Source organism: Vidua macroura, chromosome 1 (genome assembly GCF_024509145.1).
Source record: "Vidua macroura isolate BioBank_ID:100142 chromosome 1, ASM2450914v1, whole genome shotgun sequence".
In the NCBI taxonomy this organism is placed as follows: Eukaryota; Metazoa; Chordata; class Aves; order Passeriformes; family Viduidae; genus Vidua; species Vidua macroura.
In genome coordinates this window covers 153,960,855-153,977,321 of record NC_071571.1, presented here as the reverse complement: position 1 = coordinate 153,977,321, position 16,467 = coordinate 153,960,855, and the positions used below count along the sequence as shown (strand labels likewise).

At 67.2% G+C, this 16,467-nt stretch overlaps 2 protein-coding genes across 2 annotated transcripts in view; both read right to left on the bottom strand.

Annotated features, from left to right (window-relative positions):
• Window positions 1-96: 96 nt before the first annotated feature.
• Window positions 97-1,791, bottom strand: LOC128811179 (nascent polypeptide-associated complex subunit alpha, muscle-specific form-like). Its single transcript, XM_053984601.1, has one exon. It carries the CDS (start codon window positions 1,789-1,791, stop codon window positions 97-99), a length of 1,695 nt encoding a protein of 564 aa, XP_053840576.1.
• A 6,691-nt stretch (window positions 1,792-8,482) lies between these two features.
• The window catches only part of LOC128811123 (microtubule-actin cross-linking factor 1, isoforms 6/7-like), a 37,208-nt gene continuing 29,223 nt past the window's right edge, over window positions 8,483-16,467 (bottom strand). Inside the window, exons 35-46 of the mRNA XM_053984475.1 lie at window positions 14,654-14,779; window positions 14,238-14,381; window positions 12,676-12,864; window positions 11,581-11,695; window positions 11,342-11,508; window positions 10,783-10,945; window positions 10,545-10,699; window positions 10,387-10,461; window positions 9,977-10,094; window positions 9,638-9,822; window positions 9,433-9,553; window positions 8,483-9,291 (exon numbers count right to left, since the gene is read on the bottom strand). Of these exons, the coding sequence (XP_053840450.1) occupies window positions 9,245-9,291; window positions 9,433-9,553; window positions 9,638-9,822; window positions 9,977-10,094; window positions 10,387-10,461; window positions 10,545-10,699; window positions 10,783-10,945; window positions 11,342-11,508; window positions 11,581-11,695; window positions 12,676-12,864; window positions 14,238-14,381; window positions 14,654-14,779 (1,605 nt within the window). The 3' untranslated portion in view covers window positions 8,483-9,244. The remainder of the gene's footprint in view (window positions 9,292-9,432; window positions 9,554-9,637; window positions 9,823-9,976; window positions 10,095-10,386; window positions 10,462-10,544; window positions 10,700-10,782; window positions 10,946-11,341; window positions 11,509-11,580; window positions 11,696-12,675; window positions 12,865-14,237; window positions 14,382-14,653; window positions 14,780-16,467) is intronic.

The window sequence follows — 16,467 nt, the reverse complement described above, 5'->3', positions numbered from 1 at the left end:
GAGCAGCCTCTCCAGCGGGGCTCCGTGCACCCGGCTTCGTCCCCACGTGTCCCTCCAGCTCACTCCGTGCCCCTCGGCCACGCCAGCACCTCTTCCTTACGCGTGCTCCTCTGTCCCAGCCGTGCTCCGGGCTCGCTGCCCGGCCCGGGGAAAGGTCTCGACAGGAGCCGGCTCCCTCCGCCCGGTGATGTCAGCGCGGCTCGGATCTGCCCGGGCAATGCTGTTTGTGTTTGCAGGATCAGGATCGCGCCCGGCTCCGGCGCCAAGAGGTGGGGACGGGCGGGAGGCCCCGGGGCTGCGCCGGCCTCCGGGAAGGACTGGAGAGGGCAGGGGGACTCGGGGGTCTCTGCCTGGGGGGAAGGGGGGCCCTGCGGGGGAGGGCGAGGGGTCCAGCTGCTGGCTGAGAGCCGGGACAGTTGCCGTGTCCTGCTCTGCGGGCTGGCAGCCAGGGGCTTCCCCGCCTCCTCTGTCCCACGGGCTCACCCCGGCCGCCCACGCCCACTCGGGCATCCCTGTGCCATGCTCATGCAAAACACCTGCGGGGCTGGCAGCACCTCCCACGGGCTCTGCCCGCCCCGCTCCTGGGGCTGGGGAAGCCGCGGCTGGCCCCGCAGCCCCCTCCCGGCAGAGCGATGCCGGGCTGGACGGCACCGGCTGTGCTGCCCTTGGAAGGAGCCGTGACGTGGGCACAGCAGCGCTGGCAGCGCCGGTGTGGCTCCGGCGTCTGGAGAGCCCCCGGCGGGTCCCTGCGTGCCCCAGAGCTGGGGCGGCCGCGGACACCAGCGCCGGTGCGGTTCCAGCGTCAGGACAGCCCCAGGCAGGTCCCCACATGTCCCCAGAACCGAAGTGGCCGCCGCCACCGGAGCGCAGATGGAATCTGGGCCACTGGGATGGAATTGCCACCCACACCTGTGGAAGCCTGGAAGCCTGGGCGGCCGGGGAGCCAAAGGGCCGGGGTGCTGCCCCCCGCCCCTCCCCGGACAGGGGGAGGCGGTGGGCGCGCAGCAGGGGAGGGCCCCGCTCCCTTTCGTCAAAAGGCGTCAGCCCCATCGGAAACTTTGAGTAACCGACTCTGCCGACGAAGGCAGGGAGATTCCTGGCAGAGGTGTTGGCACCTGCCACCCTCCCTCGGGCCACGGTCTCTCCCCGACGCGGGCAGCGCTCCCTTGGCAGCCGCAGCCGCTGCTCCGCGGCTTTCGCTCCCGGCTGCGTCAGGGAACGCGCTGGCACCGGTGTGAGCCGCGGCCCCCGCGCCCACCGCCACCCACGGGAGCCCCCGCGGGGCAATCCGCACGTCTGCACCCGCAGGGAGCACCCGGAGACCGGCACCGGCTGGGGAGGAGGCGCTGCCGGGGGCCCTGGGGAGGGACCGGGAGAAGGGACAGGTTTTACTGGCAGAGTGCGGGGCTCGGTGTCGGGAGAGGGTGGCGGAGGAGTTGTTTGCGGGGGCAGGGACTGCAGAGCGCTGGGAGAGGCTGGGGCTGGGGGTGGGAGCTTGGCGGGGCCGGGGAGCGCCTGCAGGGTGGTGTCTGTGGGGCAGGCCGAGGCCGGCGGTGTTTCGGGGGAGGGACAGCAGTAGGGAATTTTCTGGGGCAGTGACGGAGGGTGATGGGAACAGGGAGGGCACCCCCGCCGTGCCGGGGTCCTGCCCGGTGCCCGAAGGGGCTGCTGTAGGATGAAGTCGCACCCTGTCCACGGGGACACCTCACCGGGTGCCGTGGGAGGGTCCTGCCAGTCCTCCGCCTGCCCTGTCCCACTACCCGCCCCGTCCGCCGAGCCCGCCCGTGCCATCGGAGCCTCGAGGCATCACGGGCTTTCCCTGGGCAGCCATCACCTCCTGTCCCACTCCTGGGACGTGCCGGGGTTAGGGACCGCCATCCTCCCGCTGTGCCCCAGGGCGGTAGTGCCCAGGGTGCCACAGCGCCGTGCGGCTGCTGCCCTACGCCCGCGGTCCCGCCCCGGCACCGGGAGCGCTGCCGCATTCCTCCCATTCCGGGGATGGCGAGAGCGCCTCCGTGCCCTGTAGCCCCGGCACGGCCCGCAGTGCCCAGCCAGAGCCCTTTCCGCCCGAATCTCCTACCTGTGCAAGGTGCTCACACCGCGGGCTCCCCTGGCAGGTGCCTGGCGCTCCACGGCTTTGCCGCTGCTTCCTGCCCGGGACCAGAGCACGTTTAAAACCTGGCCCTTCCCCGCCCCTGGGGATGACACACCGGCCCAGCCCTTGCAGAAACTCGCGGGCCAGCCCTCCCCACGGCTCCCTCTGGGAGCTGGGGTCCCTCCTTGTAGGGGTTCACCGGTCCCAAAACGGCTGCGGTGCTGCAGGAGGTGGCCCCGTCCCGGTGGGCTGTGCCCTCCGCAGAGGAGGTGAGAGCGAAGGGTAGAGACCTTCCACCCCAGGGTCAGCACTGCCCAGCAGCTCCTCATCCTTCTCTCCATCACCCCCCTGCTGCCAGCAGTGCCCCTGTGCCTCCTTGCAGTGGCTGGGCCCCAGGCTGCAGGTGCAGGGCTGATGGAACCCCAGTGTAGGCCTAGCCCTGGCACCACGGCAGCTGGGGTAGAGAGGGGGACCCTTCCCTGCTCCCCCCAGTCTTGCCCACGCCCCTGGATGTGCATAAAGCCTGAATTGCCCAAAACATGCCCAAACCATCCCGTTGCTGCTTGAGTCACCCAAACGTCCCTGCCCTGCCTCCGTCACCAGCTCCACACCCTCTCTCCAGACCCTGCAGCCAGCCCCACAAGCTGCTCCCGCTGCCCCCTGAGCACCCTGAGCCCCCTCCCCGGCGCCACAGGTGCCCAGTGGGCCCTGTAAGAGCAGCGGGTACCTCGCACGGGCGAAGAGGCCTTTGTGGCCACCGGGGCAGGGGGGCTGTGCCACAGCCTCCTTGGCTACCACCCTGCAGGGCGAGGTGCTGCGGGGAGGATGCGGCGCTTGGGCAAGGTGTTTACGGCGCGTGGGAGTGTGTTGTCTGGAGAGGTGCCGGTATCCAGGCACGGCTGGCTGCCGAGCCCACGGGCACGGGCCAGTGGGCACAAAGCCCTGGTGCCCGCCGTGGGTGCGGGCAGTCCTGGCAGCGCTGGTGCACCCAGCTGGAGGGGCATTCCCACTGGAATGGCAAACACCTGGGCAGGGAGGCCCCCCTGTGCCTGCTGCTTGGGCAGTGCCACGCTGGTGTGGTCCAGAAGGGCAGAGGAGGCTGGGCAGGGTCACCTGGAGCATCCAGAGCTGCAGAGCCGAGAGAGGCACTGGCTGGCACACTGCCCTGGACTCGTGGGGCCATGTCAGAACAGGGGCAGCCCCAGTGGGGCCAGTGAGAGGGCCAGGGGCTGCATCCTCCCCGGCAGGGGGGTGGCTGCAGTACCCAGAATCACAGAATAATGCCATCCCCGCTCCTGCAGGGATGGCAGCTGTGTCCCAGAAGCCGGCACAAGTTTCTGACGCCTGCCCGGGCGCTGGCGGAGGTGTCGCTCACGGGAGGCGCTGAGAGCCTTAATCCATCGGCAAACAGGGATGAGCGCCCGGTGACACCTCAGAGGGCTCGGCGCCGGCGCCACAGACCTTCCTGCTGCGCCTCGGCGGCTCCCCTGGGGCCCTGTGACCCACGCTGGAAGTTCAGAGAGCCCCGGGGCTGCAGCGGCACCAGGCACGGGCACGGTGGCCAGTGACCGGACAGATGGGCACGGCCGACGGGGGCACGGCCTCCCTGCCGGGCTGCAGGGACAGGCGGGAGGGGATCTCAGGTCCCTGTCGGGGCAGCACAGCTGTGCCCACAGGAGCCAGTGCACTGAGCTGGGCCGTACTGGGTTGTTCTGGGCCGTGCTGGGCCATGCTGAGCCTGCCACACTCCCCCTGCCAGGGCAGGGCAGCTGCCCGCGGGACGCGGAGGGGCTGTGGCGTTAATTAGCCGTAATGAGCAGCTGCGATTTGGGCAGATCCAGCCAAAGCACGCGCGGCTTCATCAAAGCTCCAGGGCTGCCGGCGAGGACGAGGAGCGACCAGCCTGGGCACCTCTCCCCTGCCTGTGGGCAGCTGCGCTCCCGGAGCCTCGGTGGCACCCCTGCCGTGCCGGCCAAGCTGCGGGGCCACAGGGCCACTGGCTGTGGGGAAGGGGAGCCCAGAGGCGCTGGGATACGGTCACTCCGTGTCCTCCATCAGAATCAGTGGGTGGGTTGGTGGGCAGCCAAGGTGGGCGTCATGGGCGCCCTGGCAGAGTTGCCACGCCCGGCCGCCGGCAGGGGCTGCGGGGAGGGCGCTGGGTCCCAGCGGGAGCGGCGGGAGCTCGGGCTGAGCTGGCAGAGCCAGCGAGGGGTCCCAGCAGCAGCCACTGCTCCCACACGCAGGGACGTCCCAGCCCCTGGCGCTCGCTGCCCAGCAGGCGGCACAAGCCCCCTGTGCCGTGTCCACCTGTCCCAGCCGCTGTCAGTCCAGCCTCACGGACAGCCCAAGGGCGAGCAGCAGAGTGCACAGGCCCCGGCTCTGGGGGGCTCCGGGAGCTGCCGGTGGCGCCGGAGGAGCGGCAGTGGCAGCACACGGCGGCCAGGCCAGCTTGGCTGTGAGTAGCCACCCTCCCCACCTCTCCGGGCGGGTGCTGGCGAAGGGCCGAAGCAGGGCAGGAGCGCAGCCACCACCCGGGCTGGGGTCAGAGCTGGGAGGTGCCCGCTGGGCACCAGAAGCGGTGCCCGCAGCCTCACGCCCAGGTGAGCTCAGGTGCTCACGCACATTCGCCGCGCGAATGGCTCCTCACGCTCACGCGCGTGCGCTTGGACACGCGCTGGCCCCAGCCCGGGATCAGAGCTGCTGTCGACACCAACCCACGTGGCACCGAGGCCTCCGGCCCTGCCAGCATCCCTTGCCAACGTGCCGCTGCCTCCAGCCCCGCCGATGTCCCAGCCCGGGGCCTGGATGGTGGCTTTGCGGGGCAGGATGGGGGCCGGAGGGCTCCAGGCTCTTGTCCCCTCCCCAGCCGCACCGTGCCAAGGTGCTGGAAAAGGCTTGGCCGGGTACAGGTGGCAGGCAGGAGAGCCTGGTGCCTGCGGGTGGGAGATGGAGCAGCCTGGGACACAGCTGGGATGAGGAAAAGCCAGGAGCAGAGTGGCACAAGCTGGGCTGTGCCTCCCGGGCCTGGCAGAGCTGCCCTGGCACCGGTTCTCTTCACACCCCAGAGAGAGGAGAGGAGTCTGGGGGGACTTGAGTGCTCTCCTCTTTGCCAATCCTCAGTCCTGGGGCATGGTGCAGCCAGGCTCGGCTGGCTGGGAGGAAGCGAGGGGCTCCAGCCAGGTCCGGGATGGCTGTGTGGGGTGTGTGGAATGGGACATCAGGCCGGCCACGTCCCCCTCCCAGGGTTCCCACAGACAGGGTGAGTGCTGGGGTGGCTGGGCAACAGGGCAGCACCCGCCTCTGGTTCCCTGTGCTGGGGTCAGCCAGCTCTGGGACAGCTGCTCTGAGCCATCAGCGGGGCTGTGGGACTCAGGGGTTCATGGCTGGTGGTGCCACCTGGGGCTGGTGGTGCCAGCTGGGGCTGGTGGTCCCACCCCGGGCCGGTGGTCCCACCCCTGGCCGAGCCTCCAGCCCCGCTCCCCACTGCTGCCACCCACTCGCCCGCTGCCCTGGCAATGTGATCCCTCAAACTCGGCACGTGCCGTGGACACCAACCACGGAGAGCCACGGAGGCTCTCCCAGGACATCCCCGCTCCCCACGTCATCTCCTTGAGGACAGTGAAGCTCCAGTGGGTGAGGTTCCCGTGTGCCCATTCCTGTGCTCCGCGTGGGTGTGTCTGCCCATTGTATCACTGCCAGCCTCGCTGGCAACTAACAGCTGCTCGTGTCTCTTGCCCAGGGGCTGCGCCGCAGCGAAAACACAAAAGAGTTTGGTGTGGGCCCAGCCACGCCGTGCCTGCTGTCTCTGCTTCCCAAGCCAGCGCCGTTGCCCGGGGCTCGGGATGCGGCTGACACAAGCCGCGGTGCCGGCGGTGCCGGTGGTGCCAAGGCACGTTGCCCCAGCTGGGAGTGGTGGGTGAGATTTCCATAGGCGCAGGAATGTGCGGCGCAACCCGCGCCGGCGGTTCCAGCCCGGGACGCGTTGGCAGATGTGCCACCGAGAGCCCTGGGCTCAGCCCTGCTCTTGGGGGGCTGCAGCAGGGCTGGGCAAGGGGTCCTGACCTGTGCCAGGGCATCCATGGGGCTTCTCCGTGCACGGCCAGGGATGTGCCCAGCACGGGCACAATTCCAGTCCCGGACACTTTGGCTCTGTGCTTATTCAGAGAGGAAGTGGTGGAGAGAGGGTTTTAGGGTGAAACAGTGCAAAAACAGAGCTGGAAACCATGAGGACATGGCCGGGTGACCGGGAGGACTGGGATTGGGAGGGGACAGCCAGGCAGTGCTGGTGGGGGATCAAAGAGAACAACCACAGCCCTCATGTGCGGGGTCTGGGACTCCCCCAAGGCAGGGAGGTGCCAGGCAAGGGTCGTGGTGCTGCAGTGCCTGAGGACAGTCCCCGTGCTCAAGGTGTCCCCCACCTCTAGGAGTGGGGACACAACCAGTGCCCCCAGACACCCCATCCCATCCTGACAGGCAGCTGGGCCCACCCCAGCTGGGACAGGACGTACAGGTGGTGGGTGCACAGCTGCCAGGAGCGTGCTGGCCGGGGACCACGCGGACATTCCCGGTGCCCTCAGGGCTGCGGGGTGTCCAAAAATCAGCCAGCAGCCAGGGACAGGGATCTGGCCTCTCGCCGTGCTGCCCACGGTGGGCGCTGGCAGCCGGGCACAGCAGGAATGCCAGCAATGCCTTCCTAGGAAAGGAGGGGACGCGGCGCGGTGCCCGCTGGCACCGCTGCAGCGCCTGGGGCTCGCCAGCCGCGGCTCCGGCGCCGGGCGGCTCTGCCGGTGGCACCGGCTGGGGCACACCCGGCCGTGCCCGGCCTCCGTGTGCCACCGCGCTGCTGCGCACCTGCTGTGGCGGTGTGACACCCCCTGCCCTGACAGCAGCGAGGGGATGGACAGACTGACGGACTGCAGCCCCTCGTTCCTGAGCAGATGGACAGACTGACGGACTGCAGCCACTTGTTCCTGAGCAGATGGAGAGACTGACACATTGCAGCTCCTGACAGACTGCAGCGCCTTGTCCTGAGAACAGACAGACAGACAGACTGACAGACTGCAGCCCCTCGTTCCTGAGCAGATGGACAGACTGACGGACTGCAGCCACTTGTTCCTGAGAACAGACAGACAGACTGACGGACTGCAGCCACTTGTTCCTGAGAACAGACAGACAGATTGACGGACTGCAGCCCCTTGTCCTGAGCAGATGGACAGACTGACAGACTGCAGCCCCTTGTTCCTGAGCAGATGGACAGACTGACACATTGCAGCTCCTTGTCCTGAGCACAGACAGACTGATGGACTGCAGCCACTTGTTCCTGAGCAGATGGACAGACTGACAGACTGCAGCCCCTTGTCCTGAGAACAGACAGATAGACAGACTGACGGACTGCAGCCCCTTGTCCTGAACACAGACAGACAGACTGACGGACTGCAGCCCCTTGTCCTGAGCAGATGGACAGACTGACAGACTGCAGCCCCTTGTCCTGAGAACAGACAGATAGACAGACTGACGGACTGCAGCCCCTTGTCCTGAACACAGACAGACAGATTGACGGACTGCAGCCCCTTGTTCCGGAGCAGATGGACAGACTGACGGACTGCAGCCCCTTGTCCTGAGCAGATGGAGAGACTGACACATTGCAGCTCCTTGTCCTGAGCACAGACAGACTGACAGACTGACAGACTGCAGCCCCTTGTCCTGAGCAAATGGACAGACTGATGGACTACAGCCCCTTGTCCTGAGTACACAGACAGACTGACAGACTGCAGCCCCTTGTCCTGAGCACAGACTGACACATTGCAGCTCCTTGTCCTGAGCACAGACAGACAGACTGACAGACTGCAGCTCCTTGTCCTGAGCAGATGGACAGACTGACCGACTGCAGCCCTTGTCCTGAGCACAGACAGACAGACAGACTGACGGACTGCAGCCACTTGTCCTGAGCAGATGGACAGACTGACAGACTGCAGCGCCTTGTCCTGAGCACAGACAGACTGACAGACTGACAGACTGCAGCCATTTGTCCTGAGCAGATGGACAGACTGACCGACTGCAGCCCCTTGTCCTGAGCAGATGGACAGACTGACAGACTGCAGCCTGAGTAAACTGACAGACTGACAGACTGCAGCCCCTTGTCCTGAGCACAGACAGACTGACAGACTGCAGCCCCTTGTCCTGAACAGATGGACAGACTGACAGACTGACGGACTGCAGCTCCCCATCCTGACAGTGGGGTGAGCACACAAGTCCGACAGAGCGCATCCTCCCGCCCCGAGCAGACAGACAGACAGACCGACCGACCCCTGCTTCGGCTGAGGGGCAAGCAGGCAGACGGATGGCGCGGAGCTCCTCCCCGAGCAGACGGACGGACGGACGGGGTGCTCGTAGAAAAAGGAACCTCACTACAGTTTATTGTGGCGGCGGGTGGGCCCGGCCGGGGTTACATTCAGCTCTACTGCTGTCCGGTTAGCGGGGGTGGCACGGTGGCACGAGCATGCGTCAGCAGGGCGGGGGTCCCGCTGCCCGCCGGTGCCGCCGGCAGGACGGGAGTGCAGCGCCAGGGACCCCCGCCCGTGGCGGCCCCGGGCCCCGCCGGGACGGGGGGCGGCCAGAGCCGGGGGCCCGAGCGCACGCACCGAAGGCCGAGGGGTGAGGGTTAGCACCAGAAACGGGGCTCGGCATCCGGCCAGGGGGCCCGGTGCCCGGGTACCGAGCCCGGCCACTTCCCGCCGGGGCATGGGAGGCACGATGGGGACCCCCGTCAGCAGCGCCGGATGCCGGGGGTACCGCAGCCACCCTGAGCTGGCGGCACGGGAGAAGGGCAGGGCCCGGCGCGGGGGGTGCCCGGCCGGTCCCACAGCCCCGGGCACTCGGAGCGGGGCACCGGGGCTGCCCGCTGGAGCCGTGGGGCGTGAGACCAGAGCCCGGGGGCTTGGTGAGTGTCGGGAGATACTTGCATATCCTCTGGAACGGGCGCCGGCGGGGTCGGTGACGGGCGTACAGCTCAGCCCCGCTCGGGGGGCCGCAGCGCCGGGCCGGAGACCCGCGGGGGGCGCGGCCGCGGCTTCGCCGTCCTCCAGCCCCGTGGAGGAGGGTCCTGAGTGGGGCCGGCCGAGGGTGCTGGGCGCAGGGCGGGCGCGGGGGTCAGCGGCAGGGGCTGCAGCGCTCCGGAGGGGACCCTTCGGGCGGCTCTGCGAGGGCACGGAGGGGCTGGGGCACGGAGCTCTCCTGCGCCCGGCCCGGGGGGACGGCCCCGCTGCCGCACCGCCACGGCACACGCCGAGCCCGGCTCCCCCGTGCCCCGCAGCCGCACGGGGCGGCACGGCGCTCACCTGGCGGTGCCGCAGCCAGGCTCTCCTCAGCCGCGCTGAACTGCAGCTCGGCTCCGTCGGGCAGTCCCGAGCCCCGGGAGCGCGGACAGCGGTCCCCGGAGCGCGTCCTCCGCAGCACCGACTGGGGAGGGTGAGGGTCAGTGCCCGCGGCGGGTGGGTTGAGGAGGGGGGTCGGGACTTCACGGGGGGGCTCCGCGGCCCTTACCTTCCTGGCCAGGGGGCTGCTGGGGGCCGAGGCGCTGCTGTAGAGGCTGAGGCTGGAGTTGGAGCGGCTCGGGGACAGCACTTTGGAGGAGGCGGCCGACTGGTTCCCGGCACACCTGGCGGCGGCTCCGAAGACGTCTGAGGACAGGTACTTCTCGTTGATCTTCAGGTTGGTCCTTCCCTTCACTGGGGACAACGGAGGGGGCGATGAGTGATGGGGTCCCAGCAGTGCGAGACCCTGGGGAGCGCGCTAAGCTGTGCCCCCCATGGCCCCGCAGGCACCGTGCCAGGCACGGGGACCCCACCGCACGAGTGCCCGGTGTGGGACGCCCACACCCACCTCTGCAGGGGTCGTTCTTCACCAGGAACTCGTCCAGGGCGATCCAGCCCCCACCCACCCGCACCATGAGGGTGCTGCGCAGGATCCGCACCATCCGCAGCTGCTGGGACTCCCCGAACTGCAGCGAGAGGGACGTTGGGGCAGGGCGGGGGCTATTGCCAGGGCTGGGCATTGGCAAGGGGTGCCAGAGCAGCCTGGCACAGCATCAGGGCAGGGACAGCAGCGAGAGCAGCCAGGGCAGCACCCAGACCTGCCCCTCCCTGCGGCCTCTCTGGCCCCGCTGGCACTGCCCTCCCGCAGGGGCCAGGGCTCCTCGGGGCAGGGGGATGTGCCCCCTCCCTGCCCCGGCACACAGGAGCCCTGCACGGGGCGGGTGTCAGAGCAAGCCGGAGCCCCGGCTCGGCACTTACCCGGTACCTGTTGGCGCTGATCTGCTCCACCTGGAAGCGCTTGGCGCAGTTGCACTGGGCCACTTGCCTGTTCACCTGCGGGGGCACGCTCGGCTCAGCCCCAGGCGGGGCCCCCACCCTTCCAGCCGCCCCCCCCACGCCGCTGCCCGGCCCCACACCTCGTCCTGGATCTGATCGGCGTCGGCGGAGCGGCGCAGCGGGTCCCGGTTGGGGTGCAGAGCGCTGACGAACTCGTAGTAGTCGATGAAGCCGTCGCCGTTCATGTCGAAGATGGTGGCCACGGCATTCATCTCCAGGACGTTGGTGGGGAACTCTGTGGGGTGGGGACGGGGACCGTCAGCCCCCTCAGTGCCAGCCCCCTCAGCCTCCTCCAGCCCCCCCCGCCCCAGCACCCACTGGAGGCAAGGACGCTCTCGATGAATTCCCGCTGGCTGATGCGCCCGTCCTGGTCCCTGTCGATGCCGCGGAAAACGTCCAGGACGCGGGACTTCATCTGGCTGATCCACTGCATGTAGCGCTTCCTCCAGACCCCGAAGTCAAAGTGCGCGAACTCCTCCAGCTTGGAGGGGCACACGGGGATGAACACGGCAGCAGGACCCCCTCGTGCCCCCCGCGCCAGCCCGGTTCACCACGCTGTGCCCACGTTCAGCCTCAGTCGCACAGCCTGGCTGCTCCCAGCCCTGGCGCTGCCAAGGCTGCAAGGGGTGGGGGGGGGGGTCTCTGCCCAGGACCCCCGACTCTGTGGTGCAGGGGGGGCCCCTGGGCTCCGGCAGCCACTCTGGGATGTCAAGGTGCGCCCACGGGGTGTGCTGGCACCCCCAGCTGCACGGACAGGCTCTGGGGCTGCTGACCCCATCTGCATCTGACCCGGCCGGGGGGGAGCCTCATGGGCAGAAGATGAGAGGAACTACTCAGGACCCCCAGGGCAGTGGGACCCCCGGGGTGCCACCCCTACCTCCCGCAGGCGCTGCAGGGCCGTCTCCAGCCGGTACTGCCGGTCCAGGGCCAGCAGCCAGAGCTGCTGCCAGCGGTGCAGGAGCTGGGCCATGAGGGGCGTCTGGGGCTCCAGCCCCCCGAGCGGCACCGCCGCCGTGCCCTGCGCCTTCCCGCCGCTGCGGCGACCTGCGGAGAGGGGGGGTGAGGGGGCGGCCGGGGCTCCGGGGCGTGTGAGGGGGCGATGATGGGGCTCCTTACGTGTGGCCAGTCGGCGGGTGGCCGGGGGGCCCAGATCCACCGCCAGCTTCCTCTTGCAGCTCTTGGTCACCTTCTCCACGTCAGGCTGCTTGCGGTTCAGCTCCTCCATGAACACCTGCAGAGGAGCGCTGGCGCTGAGCGCGGGCCGGCACAGACCCCCGTGCTCCACAGCCCCCCCGTGCTCCACATCCCCCCCGTGCTCCACAGCCCCCCCGTGCTCCACATCCCCCCCGTGCTCCACATCCCCCCCGTGCTCCACATCCCCTCCGTGCTCCACATCCCCTCCGTTCTCCACATCCCCTCCGTTCTCCACATCCCCTCCGTTCTCCACAGATCCCCCGTGCTCCCCAGCCCCGCCATGTTCCACAGCCCCCCATGCTCCACATCCCCCCCATGCTCCACATCCCCCCCGTGCTCCACATCCCCTCCGTTCTCCACAGAACCCCCGTGCTCCCCAGCCCCGCCATGCTCCACATCCCCCCCGTGCTCCACAGCCCCTCCGTTCTCCACATGCCCTCCGTTCTCCACAGACCCCCCGTGCTCCCCAGGCCCCCCGTGCTCCCCAGGCCCCCCCATGCTCCACATCCCCCTTGTACTCCCCAGGCCCCCATGCTCCACAGCCCCCCGTGCTCCCCAGACCCCTCGTGATCGACAGCTCTCCCGTGCTCCCCAGCCCTCCGTTCTCCACAGTCCCCTCCATTCTCCACAGACCCCCCGTGCTCCCCAGCCCCACCATGTTCCACATCCCCTCCGTTCTCCACAGCCCCTCCATGTTCCACATCCCCTCCGTTCTCCACAGCCCCTCCATGTTCCACATCCCCTCCATTCTCCACAGCCCCTCCGTGCCCCTCAGCCCCCCATGCTCTACAGCCCCCCTCTGCTCCCCAGCCCCGGGGACTGCAGACCCGCTGTCCCCTCCCGAACCAGCAGCGTGTGCTGTGGACACGGTGGGCTCGGGCAGCACAATTCGAAAGCGACCACCACCCACGAGCCCAGCGCTCCCCAGAGCCCCCCCGGCGCTGGCCCAGGGCCGCACGGGGCGTGCTCGGGGGGATGCCGCGGTCGCCAGGGAGAGCCGGGCTGGGGCTCCCTCACCGCGTGCTGGGCGCTGAGCTCCTCCAGCGGCTCGGCCTCCTCCGGCAGCGGCTCCTGGTCCCGCAGCCCCAGCGCCTCCTCGGCCGCCGTGATCCAGTCCAGCAGCTGCGCCGTCTCCTCCCGCTCGGCCGCCAGCGCGGCCGCCTGCGCCCGCAGCCGCTCGCCCTGCTGCTGCGCCCAGCTCAGCACCTGCAGGGCAGCCAGGGACAGTGGGGCACGGGGGGGTGGGGGCACCGGGATGCCACCCCTGGGGCGGATGCCACGGGGCCACTGCTTTGGCGGGGGAACGAGTCAGCAGCGGGAGCCACGGCCAGCCCGGCCGCGGGACAGGCTCAGGGACCCCCACCAACTTCCAGTGACAATGGGGCATTGTAAAACGTACGTGAGCCCAGTGGGAAGAAATGATGATGTCTAACTTTAGTTTAGAAAGCTGAATGATTTCTTTGTTATAACTCTGCTATAATACATTAATATATTATATAAAAGAAGATACTGAAACTACATACTTACTTTTCCTAACTACTAAGTCTCTCTCACAACTCGTGACTCTCTTCTCGAGAGTCTAAACGCAAGTAAATCTGATTAACCATCAAGCTCAAACAATCCTCACCAAAATCTAATCAAGCCCCAAGCAAACAATTCTCTAAACACATTCCACAAAAAAAAAAAAACAAAAAAACAAGGAGCAGAAATAGAAATTGTTTTCTCTTTGTGTCCTCTATACTACTCTATAAAAAAAAATCCTAAAAAAAAAAAAAAAAAAAAAAAAAAGAGTACCACAATGGGGCAAGGAGTGGGGAGTGCACAGCCCACCACGACTGTGGGGCAGGCACATGGACCCCCGGCCAGCAGCTGTAGTGAATGTGGGGCAGGGACACGGGGCAGGGACACGGGGCAGGGACACGGGGCAGGGACACGGGGCAGGGACACGGGCCAGCACCAGGCTCCCGCTGGACAGCTGGGGCAGGGCTGGAGGCGCTGCCCCCATGTGCCGGGGGTCCCCAGCGTGGACATGGCTGCTCTCCCATTTTGGGGTGAGTGGGGTGAGGGGGGGGGGCAGCCCCAGGGCAGATCCTGCAGGTCTCTGCTCAATAAGGGCTTTGTGTGGGATCGGCTGAACTCGCCAGACCAGTCCCAGGAGTGCCAGGAGCCTCTTACCTGCAAATCCTGAGCAACCCAGGGAGGCTCTGGGCCACTGTGGGAGCACGGTCTGGGGTGAGGGTCCCTAGGACACTGCTCCCAGGTTTCCCTGCCTCAGCTGCGTGCTGGCTGCCATTGCAGGGGAATGAGCCACCCCCAGCCAAGGGGGCTGTGGAGGCCCCAGGTGACCCCGTGAGGCCACAGGATGGGGGAGCAGGGGGTGACACTGGCAAGGCCAAGACGCTCTGGGGCCGAGCACCCCCAGATCCTGCAGTGCTCTGGCTGGGGGGGACTGCACCTGGCAGTCCCTGGTGGCTGGGAGAGGCGTGGGGTTGTGGCACAGGTATGGGGCCGTGCTTTCCCCAGGTGCAGGTGCCACTCTGCTCCCCTGGGCAGGGATGGGAACGGGGCACCTGCCTCACCTCCTGGAAGCGGCTCTTGGCGACCGTGACCCAGGATTTGATGGTGATGATGGAGTCGGGGTGGCAGGTGGTGAGGATCTCCTCCCCCAGCGAGGTGATGCACTCCAGCTCCAGCTGCTGGCACTGCAAGGACTGCATCAGCTCCTGGGGGGGACACGGACCACGGCACCGTCAGGTCTCAGCCCTCCAGACACCCCCCTGCAGCACAGGGACTGGTGGATTGGGGTGGGGGTGCCCAAATCTCCCCACCTCAGGGCATCTGGGGGCCCCAAGCCCGGCGTTCTTGGTGCTCAACATCCCAAATCTCTCAGCGGTGGCACCCAGCATCCCATGTCTGCCCGCCACAGGCCAGCAGGGGCCGGCTGACCCCAGTGATGGAGGTCCTGGGGCGGGGGCTGGTGGGGGCTGGCACCCACCTGCAGCTGGGCCTGGCACTCCTGCACGGCCGCCTCCTCCTCGGGGAACACTCCGTACTTGAGGGTCTTCTCCGACTCGGTCAGGCGCCCCAGGAAGGAGTGCACCAGGGTGTGGAACTCCTCCGCCTGCCACGACAGTGGGGACCCGCTCAGCGCTCGCCCTGCAGCCCCAGCTCCCAGCCCCTGAGCCCCCGGCCCCTGAATCTCCTGGGCAGAGCCCGAGCCCTGCGCTGCTGGCTGGACGAGCCTCTGCTGCCAGCCCCGCTCCAACCCCACGGAGGGATCGAGGGGGGAGACCCCGCGCCCAGCTCTACTGAGACAGAGTGGAAATCTAACAAGGTAGAAATCCATTTAGATTTAGGTGAAATGTGCCGCTTTGAGCTTGCTAGCGTGAGTAAAATATGCTGTTTAGTCTGGTAACTTTGCAACACCAGTAAAACTGCCCCAGCTGAGGAGAAAGAATTTGAATTTCCAAGCCGAAGAGATAAAAGGTAAGAAAGACTCCTCGAACCTTGAAACAGACAAGGCAAAGTGACCCAGGAGTTCTTTCTGTACTTTGTGACAAAAACCTGAGTACAAGTGTAACCAGCTGTAAGTGTAACGTGAAATCAGCAGAATGAATACATGAACCTATTGTGAAATTCTATACATATGTAAATTAGCAAGGAGCAATAAGAAAATATCAGGAGTCCTCAGGGGCATGTATGTCCTTTGAAGGGGAACGATCCCTCACACGCTGAAATAAACATACCGTCCCTACAAATCTTTATAGGAATTGTGGGGTTTTGATTTTTCGTCTCCACGTTTCACTACACCGGGACACAATTTCCTCTGACCCTCCAGTACCTCCCTGTGCCGCCCAGCCACCTGCCCCGGGCACTCTGCACGCACTCACACCTGTAACAGGCACCCAGCCTGGCACCCGGCCTGGCACCTTGCGACAGCACCTCGCAGCACCACACCCCGAGCCCAGGCACCCCACAGAGAACCCCGAAGGGCACAGCCCCCACACCGCCCAGGTAGCCCAGGAGACCTCCCCAAATGCACGGCCACCCACCAAGCCTGGGCACCCCACGGAGCACCCTGGAAGTGCAGGCACCCACCTGCCGAGCACCCCACATAGCACACCCCAAAGCACGGCCACCCATCACCCAAGCACCCCACACAGCACCCCCAAAAACACGGCCACCCACCACCCGAGCACCCCCCAAAGCACGGCCACCCATCACCCAAGCACCCCACACAGCACCCCCAAAAACACGGCCACCCACCACCCGAGCACCCCCCAAAACACGGCCACCCACCACTCCAAAGAGACCCCCCCCCAAAGCACGGCCACCCACCACCCGAGCACCCCCCAAAACACGGCCACCCACCACACCATAGAGCACCCCACAAAACACAGCCACCCACCACCCGAGCATCCCCCAAAACATGGCCACCCACCACCCGAGCACCCCACACAGCACACCCCAAAGCACGGCCACCCATCACCCAAGCACCCCACACAGCACCCCCAAAAACACGGCCACCCACCACCCGAGCACACCCCAAAACACGGCCACCCACCAGCCGAGCAACCCCCAAAGCACGGCCACCCACCACCCGAGCACCCCCCAAAACATGGCCACCCAGCACACCACAGAGCACCCCACAAAACATGGCCACCCACCACACCACAGAGAACCCCCCAAAACACGGCCACCCACCACCTGAGCACCCCACACAGTACCCCCCAAAGCACGGCTACCCACCATCCAAGCACCCCACAGAGCACAGCCACCCACCACCCGAGCACCCCCCAAAACACGGCC

Coding starts and splice junctions, on each gene's coding strand:
- LOC128811179 (XM_053984601.1), bottom strand. CDS start 1,791: ATGGCACGGGCGGGCTCGGCGGACGGGGCGGGTAGTGGGACAGGGCAG.